The sequence below is a fragment of the Ailuropoda melanoleuca genome, chromosome 8 (assembly GCF_002007445.2).
Source record: "Ailuropoda melanoleuca isolate Jingjing chromosome 8, ASM200744v2, whole genome shotgun sequence".
In the NCBI taxonomy this organism is placed as follows: domain Eukaryota; kingdom Metazoa; phylum Chordata; class Mammalia; order Carnivora; family Ursidae; genus Ailuropoda; species Ailuropoda melanoleuca.
In genome coordinates, this window is record NC_048225.1 from 62820255 (window position 1) to 62831829 (window position 11575).

At 56.8% G+C, this 11575-nt stretch overlaps 1 protein-coding gene across 2 annotated transcripts in view; it reads right to left on the reverse strand.

Moving 5' to 3' along the window:
* SUSD4 (sushi domain containing 4) overlaps positions 1-11575 on the reverse strand; it is a 92857-nt gene that overhangs the window by 34190 nt on the left and 47092 nt on the right. Inside the window, exons 2-3 of one of the 2 annotated variants that reach the window (XM_002922392.4) lie at positions 5745-5957; positions 183-356 (exon numbers count right to left, since the gene is read on the reverse strand). In XM_002922392.4, coding sequence (XP_002922438.2) covers positions 183-356; positions 5745-5957 — 387 coding nt within the window. The remainder of the gene's footprint in view (positions 1-182; positions 357-5744; positions 5958-11575) is intronic. The other variant, XM_034666588.1, reaches the window with a different exon arrangement.

Genomic DNA, 11575 nt, shown 5'->3' on the forward strand with positions numbered 1-11575 from the left:
GCATGAAGGGGAGTCCAGCGTTGCTCGGGACTAAGGGATTCCGGTCTATGCTCTCACTGCGGGCGCGTGGGGCTGGCGGGGGCCACAGGGAGGGTGTGGGGACTCTGAGACCAGAGCCAGGCGGGCCCTGCTTCCCTCCACCTCCCTTGCGAGAGACAGCATGTGCTCGCGGCTGCGCCCACCTTGACAGAGCGGCAGGTTGTCCCATGTCCCGTCATCGCGGCACAGCGAAACCATATTGTACAGGTCGGGGTAGCGGATCTTGAACCCTTCGTGACAGGCGACGATCAGCTTGTCCCCGTGTCTGTACGTCTTGTTACGAATCTCAGCATCTTCAATTTGAGGGATATGGCAATCTGCAATTGCATAAAAAGGACACTTTTTTTTTTTTAATTTAAGCTGGTTGTGCTTCACAGCTTGGCAAGAAGGCTCTCATTTTCAGACCTGGCCTCAGGCTACCCTGTGATAAACGTCCTCACTTCTGCTAGGCCTGGATCCCGAGGACAAGCAGCAGCACCCGCTTTATTTCTTGGGGACAGAGGAGGAGGTGCCCAGATCCAGCCTCAAAAGGAACTTTACCTCCTGCCCGTGACCCTTCAAACCTCGCAGCTGCTGAGCCTCGGGAGATTTTGGAGATAAGTGAAGGACAAGAGTTGGGGACTCACAACGTCCCCATCTGGTGGTCCCACCCGGCCCACCGCCTCTGCCTGGGGCATAAGGAAAAAAGGCCTTGCAGACCAGAGGAAGCTGAGCTGGGGCTGCACCTGCTAGCCTTTCCCTTCGACCTGACCCACTCTACCCAGGTAATAACACAGCAGCACGTGCGAACGCCAACACCGCACAGGCTCCCAACAAGCGGGGTTGCAGCAGGATGCAGACTCGGGAGGGGAGGCAGGCGGCCAGCCGGGTGATGGGGGGCAAAGGAACAAGGAGTCCACACAGCAGATGATTAAGAGATAAAATAAAGTGGATAAATTATAACCCTCCGCCGCTAACGCGGTCTCCTCCCAGGTTACCGTGCAGCCGCCCACCAGAGCCGCCAGGCCGGACCCTGCTCCCTCCGCCACCTCTCGCAGCACACCTCGTCCCAAGTCTCTGTGTCTGGAAGCGGAAAATACTTATTTCCACTGCTGGAGACCGGTGGGCCCTGCCTTACAGATGGGTTGTGCTCCAAGCTTCTCCATTTTTTAAAACAAGGCAAAATCCAAGAACAGCATTTCGGCAATCATACAACCTTTCTCCAGAAATTTCTCAACACTCTAAAAGGCTGCGGGCTTCTCAGCCATCCTGGAAAGGCTTCTAAATCCACCATGTGGTTGGCATGGTCTCAGTAGGAGCCTTGACCTTGGAGTTCCCCTGAGCTCGGAACTGTCCGCTCTGAGGCCTGGAGTCCCAAGGCCACGGAGGGAAGGCACCGCGGCCAGCCCATGGCCGGGAACACAGGTGGCTTTAAAAAGAACACGTCCCGAGAGCTTTGATGTGGGGTTGGGGCTGGGTTTACCGGGACCAACGGGGAATCTGACATCAGACTCTAGAAAACAGAATGTCGGCAATGGGGCAGCCTGGGGCCAAAGGGCAAGCACGGGGACACGGCCACCTGCTGCCTCCGGGGTCATTCAAAGTCAAGGCTTGAGTGCGGCATCTGCCTTCGTCTCTGCGTTAGCTGGAGAGCAGGGACTGCGCCACCCGCGTTCTCCCACATGCCCTTGGTGCTCCCGGACGCCATGCAGGGCTGGCAGAGGAGAAATGCCAAGGAAGTGGGGCCCCGGAGCCCCGGGGACACCCCCAGTCCGTCCCTCTGCCCGTGGATTTCAGCAGAAAGCGTCCTCGCTGGAAAATTGTCCTGGTTCTAGTTCAACCTTTCGTTTTTGAGCTTTAGGCTGAGGAATGGGGTTTCCAACCGCTCACGTTTAACCAATAATTTTTCTATCAGAATAGATAAATTCCCCCCAAAATCAATGACAGAATAATCCTGACCGGAGTCACAAGAGAGGTGACATCTGCACAGCACTTCTTAATGGAAAATGTGAATGACATTTTTCAGCATCGCTATGCAGGCACTATTCGCAGCAAATAAACACATTTATCAAGGCGCCCACCCATAACACCCCGGCTATAGATCGACCCCGTGGCGCTGATGCACGCGACTAAGCCACCGTTTCCCTGACTGACTTCAGACTCGTCCAGGGACTGACGTAGGTCTTCAGGAGGCAGCCAGCGTCAGGGAGTAAAGTCAGCCAACCGAAGTGACCCCAGGACCTGCGGGCGCACGGCCACTGGCTGAGCAGCGGCAGAAGCGCCTGCGGCTTGCCGGCAAGGGTGGTTTCTCTGCATCGCGGTGGGTCATGCAGAGCGCCCTGAACTCCAGACCAGACGCCTGTGTCCACAGGCAGGAGCTGGGGTGCCGCAGGGCAGGTGGCACAAGGGTCCCAGGGCACTACGGCCTCCCAGGCTCTGCTCGTGGTGGAGTCACCACGGGGACCGGGTGCTGCGGGACAGGGACACGTGCCAACCAGGGAGCTGGGAGCGGGAGCCCAAGCTGTGGCCAGGAGGCCAGGAGGGCTGTGTGGACAAAGGACAGAACCAAACAGACCAGCTGTAGCTTCACAGAAGCCGGCGCCCCGGAGCCGGGCTAAGATCCTTCCCACCGCGTTGGCGCCTGACCCCCCAGCGAAGAAGGGGAGATCAGAAGACAAGCATTGGCCCAGCCAGCCGTCCACAGCAGGACGTGACAATGCACCTCATTTCTATGGAAACAGATCAGCCAGGATCTTCAGTGCCCGAGAATGAATATATAATCTTCATCGGTTCTGAAGTTTCAAACAGAAATAACACAAATTTCCTACAGCACAAGTGCATCCCGTCAGCAGAAAGAATGTTTAAAAGCCACTGCAAAAACACCGTTACCAAGGACGATGAACAAAGGCCAACAGTTTCTGACTGTGCCGGGACTGGCGCCAGCGATCAAACCCGACGGAGATGGGCGCACACGGGCACTTTGGGGATGTAACTGAGGGATCGCAAAGCCTGCCCTTCTAGAAATCCTTTCTCCTAGCCCACCCCGTCACTGAGTCTGAGTCCCGCCTGTGTGACAGGGGATTTAATATAAATAAATGAGAGGGAATATTATGGCGGTATTACACATTTATACCTAAGAACACATTAATCGATGACATTAGCACAGAGCAGGGTCGTAAGGAGCAGAAAAGGCAAAGTTTTAAGAATACGTACCACACACGAGACTTACTTTCTTTTTAAATGTCAGTTATATGTGAACACGAATCTGATTCCTTCAAGTGCCAACTTCTGACACCCCTTGTCCCTCAGAAATGTTTCCGGCAACGTGAATACATAGTACGCACTAGAGACGCAGCATTCGTATCCACGAGGGAAAGCGCCAGAAGGCCTGCTGTAAAGAATGCTGCTGGACTGCGTTTACTCCAGCGTTTGTAACGCTCGGTATTCGTTCACCCATCTGTTTTATTCATTCATTCATTCATTCATTCATTCATTCATTCATCCATCCATTCATTCATCCACCCGTCCATCCATCCATTCATCCGTCCGTCCGTCCGTTGGTGAATCGCCGAGCACCCAGCCTACGTGCAATATGTCCCGGGTGCTGGGAATCGTGCTCTTGCCGCACCCGCGTGGAGAAGGACCACTACCAAGTTAGCAGATGTGTGTGAGCTAGAGACTAACACGCTGTGATCGCCACTCTGACAAGCAGATGCCAAGGTCACAGAGACCGACCAGGGGCCCCTGGAATTCGGGTAGACAGGATGGGCACCCTGAGGAGATGACATTTCTGAAGCAGAACCAAATGGCAAGAAGGCCTCATCGTGCAGATCTGGGAGAAGGAGGCTTCGGACAGAGGGACAGCTGGTGCAAAGGCCAGGAAAACGCGAGTGTCCTTAAAAAAAACCGCACAGGAGGGTCTGTGTGTCTGAGATACAGCGAGCAAGGGGAGACAAGGGGCTGGTAGATTGGGGCGTGCTACGTTATATAGTTATAGACAGGGCTGGAAAGAGGTGGTCTTTTAAATAAGCTTTCTGTTTTCCAGGATGTTAAAACAACAGAAGGCCTTCATCTCTGCGCAGTCGTCACAAAGCCTACTTGCTCTCTGCTTCCTGAGATGTTCCTGAGCTTTTCTGGGTTTTAAACGCTGAGTATCTTAGGCCAAAGGTTTTAGCAGGGAAGTCGATCTATGAAACCAAATACAGTTTTAATTACTAAAACCTCATGGAAACCACAGCTTGCATGGGCTGCACATAAGCTGAAAATACTCATTTACTTTTGAAAACCTTTTTAAGATTTTTTTTCATTTTCAAGAGAAAGATTGTTTAATGTGCCAGATTGCAAAGTTAAGAAGAACCACATGCCTACCTCAATAAATACAGAAAAGCATCCTGCACGTGCGACACAGACTCCTAACTAAAACACGGGGAAGACACCTTCCCTAACACACATCTACCCCACAGCACACGTCCTGTGAATAGAGACACTGACTCTTGTTAATTCAAGTATAATTGACTAGCCACATCTTACTGCATTGAGGCGTAACCACGGTGATTCCGTATTTTCAAATCTTCAGACACGGCTGCCCGGGGAGTCCCTGTCTGTCCCCACACACCGTGGTCACAGTACCGCAGGCAGTACTCCCCTCGTGAGTTCCATTCCAGGACTCACCTCTCAGCTGGAACCCTCTTGCCCCCGCCCCCCGACCCGCCCTGCCCCTCCCATGGCTGCGTTCTCCGCATTCAGGGGTCTGTTTCTTGTTTGTTTTGTGGTTGAGATTCCACCTGTCACACGTATTCGTCCTTCTCTGACTTAGTTCACCTTAATTCTTTGTATTAATTTTGACTCTTTAAAAAAAAAGACCTTGAAAATGAAAGCAGAGACAGCGTGTGCTCTCAGCCCGGGGCAGCATCCACCCGCACTCAGTTACCGCCAAATTCCGTGCTTGTTCCAAGAGTTCCCTAAAGACGATCTAGGCTAAGTCCCGAGTATCAGCTGTCAGGATTATGGAAGCTCCGTCCTAAGCCACAGTCAGGGATGCTGTGTGGAGACGGAGCTGTAGCCCAGGACGGTAGGGCCTCCCCGGCGTCAGCTCTGCCGGCTGCGAAGACACACTCAGCCACCTGCCGTCCGGCCCGGTTAACCTCTGAGCACTGTTCTCAACTCAGACGCGCCCACGCAGCGTAAACCAAAGCACACCGAGCAGACACAGGCACTCTTGCCAGGGGTCAGCGGATACCTCGCCGCGGGGAGAAACTGTATGGTAACTGCGGGAAACAAATGTCCCCGCGCCTGTCACCGCCCCGCTCTGTCTCCCTAAGTGAATCCCGCCAGGAACAGACGCGACGGTCACCGAGCTGATCTGAGTAACACGCGTCTCTGCATCCCTGCGCTTTGAGCAGTACGTTTACTGCACTTTCTCGAGCACCGTGGCCGTGAGCGCGTGGCTGGCTGGCAGCGCAGCAGCAAGCAGCCCTCCTGTGACCTGAGCTGCTCTCCGGCCCTGACAGAGACAGGACGACCCAGGTTGTAGTCGCGGTAGAGGAGGGACACAGTGACTTGTGACACCGAGCCGCCTTCGCCCCCCGCCCCAGCGGCACCACCACGCTCCCGCCAGCATGCCGGGTTGGCGGGGACAGTGCGGCCTGGGTCCCGGCCCCTGGGCTGGTGTGGCCTGTCCCCGCGGCCCCGTGAGCGGCCACCAAGGGCAGCGGCGGGCACTTTACCTTCTTGCGCACAGAAGGGCTTATCGCTGGGGATCCAGCCGAGGGTTCCATTAAGATGTCTCACACACAGTCTCTTTGTAGGGCCCTTGAGCGTGAACCCGTCTTGACAGTGAAACTGGGTGACAGAGCTTTCAAGGAAACCCCCTCCGACGGGCGTCCTGAAGCCATTGTCGGGGACACCTGGGTCAGCGCACACCTGAAGGTCATCGAACCCTATATCGACAGAGAGGAGAGAAGGTGCCTGAGTACGCTCTTCCAAGACGGGGCCTCCCTGCATCGGGAAGCCACTCCAGCGGGACCAGAGCGTGCGCATTCTGGCGGGCGCCACACTCGGCTTCTTGCTTAGAACACACCCGTTCACGTCCTCTGTCCCACGGCCAAGTCAGCCCTTCACGGCGGCTCTGGGAGGGGGAGAGGAGAAGGGAGCCACATGGGGAACCAAACGATGAGGGCTGGTACACGTGCATGTGCGAGATGCTGCAGGGGACGAGGCGGGAGGGCCAGGGAAGAGGAGGCGGATTCTGAGCCCCCCCACAGGACAGACTGATGACATTCCAGGGACAGAACCAGGGCTGCAGGGGAGACAGGGCTGGTGTTCTAACAGGACAGGCCTGAGCAGCGAACGCCCTTCTCCTCCCCACCCCTCACCCCTGCCCCACCTGCCAGGCCTTATCCAGGCTCCCAGAGGGTCTGGGTACCTTCCTAACCCCCCGCCCCGACCACCCCGTCTGTGTCCTGACAAGAACACAGCCACCACTGGTGCTGAGCTGGGAGCCCTCCGAGGACAAGCCACCTGTTCATCTTTGTGTCCCACAGAATCCAACGTCACCCTGCATCGCCCCACACACGTCCCAGGAAAGAATGAGGTCCCACACAATCCCACGTCGCCCTGCGTCGCCCCCGCACATGTCCCAGGAAGGAACAAATGAACAGCATCGGCAAAGGGTGACCCTCGAAAGCTGGATGACATGGAGGCAGCGCGGAGCCCTGGAGCAGGGAGGGCATTGTGGGGGTCCCAGATGACCCCAAGGGGAGGGGGAATCAACACCTGCTGGGGAGGGGGAGGACAGGAATGTGCCGGCTTCACATCTTCATTTCGTAGGGGAGCAGAGTGTCAGGTGCCCCCTCTGTGGGATAACGCCTGCCCTCACGGGCTGGCAGCGTCGGGTGGCAGGGGACAGCTGAGGCCCCCAGGGAGCAGAAAGCAGCCAGCCAGAGGGAGGACGAGCCTGCGGGGACGGTTGGGGCACGGTGGTGGGGCACGGCGGTGGGGCACGGCGGAGCTCAATCCAGCGAAGGGGCCGCTCTGCCAGGCTGCGTGTGGCTGGTCTAGGGAGGCCCCGGAGAAGAAGGCAGGGGGCGCTGGAGGCGGACCCTGCCTCTGACCGCTGCGTGTGAGCCCAGGGTTTGGACTTGATGCGGGCAGTGGGGAGGTGGGGCGGAACGGAGCTTTTTGTGCTGTTTTGGTTTTTTTAGGTGCAGTAGACACACGCTGTGATGCTAGTGTGAGGTGCACAGCACAGGGAGGCGACAAGTGTGGGCCTTACGCTGTGGTCACACGGCTGTGGCTGCCGTCTGTCACCACACTTCACTGTGACAACGCCACTGCCTGGGTTCCCCACGCCGTGCCCTTCCTCCTGGGACTGACTCATCCCATTCCTGGAGGCTGCACCTCCCTCTCCCCTCCACCCGTCACTCCCCGCCCTCCCCTCTGCAACCAGCAGTCTGCTCTCTGTACTCAGGGCTCTGTTTCTGCTCTTGTGTTTTAGATTCCACATACGAGTGAAATCGTATGATGTTTGTCCTTCTCTGACTTATTTCAGTTACCATAATACGCTTTAGGTCCATCCACATTGTTACAAATGGCAAGATTTCATCCTTTTCGTGAATGAGTAATGTTCCAGTGTCTACACACCACATCTTCTCCATCCATTCATCCATTCGTGGACGCTCTTGTTGCTTCCAAACCTTGGCTACTGGAGATACGGTTGCTGTGAACATCCGGGTGCTGTATCTTTTTGAATGACTGTTGTCATTTGCTTTGGGTGAATACCCAGTAGTACAATTGCTGGCTCGTAGGGTAGCTCTATTTGTAATTTTTTGAGGAGCCTGCACACTGTTTCCAGAATGGCTGCACCAGCTCGCATTCCCACGAACTGTGCAGAAACGTTCCTTTCTCCACATCCTCACCAACATCTGTCATTTCCCGACTTGTTCATTTTAGCCGTTCTGACCGGCGTGAGGGGTGTCTCATCGTGGTTTGGATTCATGTTTCCCTGATGCCGAGTGATGTGGGGCATATTTTCATGTGTCTGTTGGCCATTTGTGTGTCTGCTTTGGAGAAATGTCTGTTCATGTCTTCTGCCCCTTTCTAGACTGGATTCTTCGTATTTTGGGTGTGCCGTGAGTTCTTCTTACACTTTGGATATTAACCCCAGGGATTGAGAGCTTGAACAAAGGCACGACTGGGAGCAGACCGGTGTCTCTGAGCCACTTCTCACGCAGGCACAGGCTGGACCTGCACAGACCAGGCAGGAGGCGGGAGGACCATCAGAAACGCTTCCCAGGCACCAGCGGCAGCAGGATCCGGAGGACGGTTTGTGAAAGGCAGACCCACGGACCCAGGGGCTCTCTGGGTGGGTGGGGAGGGGCTGTCCTTCTGGAAAGCTCTCCAAATGGCTCTGAGCAGCCAGTCCGACTCCTGAGAGGGCCAGCAACTGAGATCTGTGGAGTCCCAAGGCTCCTGCCACAGTCCCGGAGGGAAATGAGGGGCCAGACGAGGAGGGAGCACTGGAACAGAGATGCTGCAGGAAATTCTAAGGACACGGATGCACGAATTCAGGGACCGAAGGGATGGCAGCAGCGGGGGAGGGGAATGAGTTAAGAGAGGCATCAAGGCAGGCTGCTAGGTTCGGGCGCTGAGCCTGCATGCAGAGGGAGGGGACGTGGTGAAGAGCGGCCTGGGGACCCGCAGCCCGTGGGGGGGGGGCAGGGCGCAGTGAGTCTGAGTCCTCGGAACACCCAGGCCGGGTGGGGATGAAGCGGGGGAGCCGCGCGGTCCGGAGCCGCAGGTGCACAGGCGGCAGCTGAAGGCACCCTGGGTGATCTCCCGGGAACACACACAGGACAGGACGACACGTGCTCAGACAGAGGCAGCCACCAAGGGCATGAGAACACGGGACGGCCTGAGCAAGGCCGCAGAAGCAAGGGAGGGTGTCTCAGCCCCCAGGCAGGCGTGAGGTGCGGCGCTGGCTGGGGGGGGCGGGGGGAGCGGCCGTCTGTGGGAGGGGGAGGCCGCAGCAAGCCCGCGCTGCCCGGCACCAGGCTTAGTGGGGACAGGAGATCACAGGGCACAAGCCACCCCACGTTAGGGCCAAGGGAGGGGCTTTCCCATTACCATATTAAAATCTGAGGATGAAGGAGGTCTGAACCTGGGTCCCCACAGCAGGGAGAAAGACAGACAGCAGGGTGTGTGGGTGGGGAGGGGCCCCAGCCCCATGGGACCGGCTCGCCTCCCACTGAGGCAGGAAGCGGTTTCTCAGAACCCCTACGGAGGGAAGGGTGGTCCCCATGACGTGTCCACCCTCCGGAACAAGCTCAGGGGTACCTCCCCCGGAGCCATCCCTCCCCCTGCACGGTCTCCCTTCCCATCAAGGCACCTGCGCCAGCGCTCCTAGAGCACCCCTCACCCTGGCCGCGTGTGCTCTGCCTCCGAGCTTCCCCACCAGGCTGTGAATTCCTGGGGTGCAGGGATCATGTCTTATTCTTCACTTCCCAGCACCCAGCGTGTTGTGTAGTGAGTGGGCATGCCACACGTGCTGCTAATGAAGGAGGGAGGGAGAGGGAGGGAGAGACGGAGGGAGGGAGAGGGAGGAAGGGAGAAAGACAGGGAGGGAGGGAGGATGGATGAGTGGATGGATGGTGGAGGATGAATGATGGGGGACGACGGAGGATAGATGCAGAATGATGGAGGCTGGCTAATGGCTGGATGAAGGATGGACGATGTGACGGACAGAGGATGGCTGGTGGATAGGTGGATGGGGGGATGGATAGACACCAGGATGGAAGATAGGAGGATAATAGAGAATCGATGGGTGGATGGGTGGATAGATGGATGGATTCCACAGATGAGGGAGGCACGATGTGCTCTCCCTGAGCACAGACAGGGTCTCTCCTACACCTTCTCATCTTCCTCCCTTCTCCCAACCTGAGTGGACTGAATTCGTTAATTTTTTTTACAACCTTCTTCCCATCCACACGTGCACACGCACACACCCCCCTCCGCAGCATAGCGCCAGAGGTGGGGCTCTGTTAGGGTCTCTCTGGGCAGTCACACCCACCAAAAAATGAGCCACGCTGAACACCAATCATAGGCACAAACCCTCAGCTTGTCACACCACCTGCCCCGGGCAGAAAGCCGTCCTCTCTGAGAGACAGATAACCCAGGTGAGAGCTGAGCCTCCGAGAGACCCAGCCCCGGATCCATCAGAAGAAAGACGCCCACTCTCACAGTAAATGGGAAAGCTATGTTCTGAGGACAGAAGAATTTCCTCAGGGACCCAGCTCTGTGCTCTCCTTACTTATTCCTTCCCTGTCCCTGTCCTCGGCCTTCGAGGGACCACAGCGAGCCTCTGCGTCTCTGTACCTGGACAGTCCGAGAGTCAGGATGCCGCTGGCGGGGCCCAGCCGCGGGCACAGGAGAGGGAATGAGGACAGGGGTGAAGGGGCCGCAATCAGAAGGCGCGATGGCGTAAGAAGAACACCTTCTTCCCTCTGCACAGCTCATCCCACTGAGCAAGGCAGTCAGTCGTTTGCCACGTCTTGCCCGAGCTCCAGATGCCACTTTGCAATGTACCCTAGAGTGTCAGTCTCTGGCCCAGGCCCTGTCTCTGCAGAGATGTTCTCCTGGCGTTCTCTGTAATGTGGGGGTCAGCCCACCAGATGCACACCCACTCAGGGGCCCTGGCCCTGGGAACCTGCCCTCCTGGGCTGCAAATCCTACTTCATAGTCCAGCAGCCACCGCTCAGGGAGGAGAACAGTTCACAGGATGATTTCCAATATGCTTCTTTGGAAGAAGTGGAAGGAAAAGGGAACATCCCATTAATAAGTCCTGGGAGGGTGTATCNGGTGGATAGATGGATGGATTCCACAGATGAGGGAGGCACGATGTGCTCTCCCTGAGCACAGACAGGGTCTCTCCTACACCTTCTCATCTTCCTCCCTTCTCCCAACCTGAGTGGACTGAATTCGTTAATTTTTTTTACAACCTTCTTCCCATCCACACGTGCACACGCACACACCCCCCTCCGCAGCATAGCACCAGAGGTGGGGCTCGGTTAGGGTCTCTCTGGGCAGTCACACCCACCAAAAAATGAGCCACGCTGAACACCAATCATAGGCACAAACCCTCAGCTTGTCACACCACCTGCCCCGGGCAGAAAGCCGTCCTCTCTGAGAGACAGATAACCCAGGTGAGAGCTGAGCCTCCGAGAGACCCAGCCCCGGATCCATCAGAAGAAAGACGCCCACTCTCACAGTAAATGGGAAAGCTATGTTCTGAGGACAGAAGAATTTCCTCAGGGACCCAGCTCTGTGCTCTCCTTACTTATTCCTTCCCTGTCCCTGTCCTCGGCCTTCGAGGGACCACAGCGAGCCTCTGCGTCTCTGTACCTGGACAGTCCGAGAGTCAGGATGCCGCTGGCGGGGCCCAGCCGCGGGCACAGGAGAGGGAATGAGGACAGGGGTGAAGGGGCCGCAATCAGAAGGCGCGATGGCGTAAGAAGAACACCTTCTTCCCTCTGCACAGCTCATCCCACTGAGCAAGGCAGTC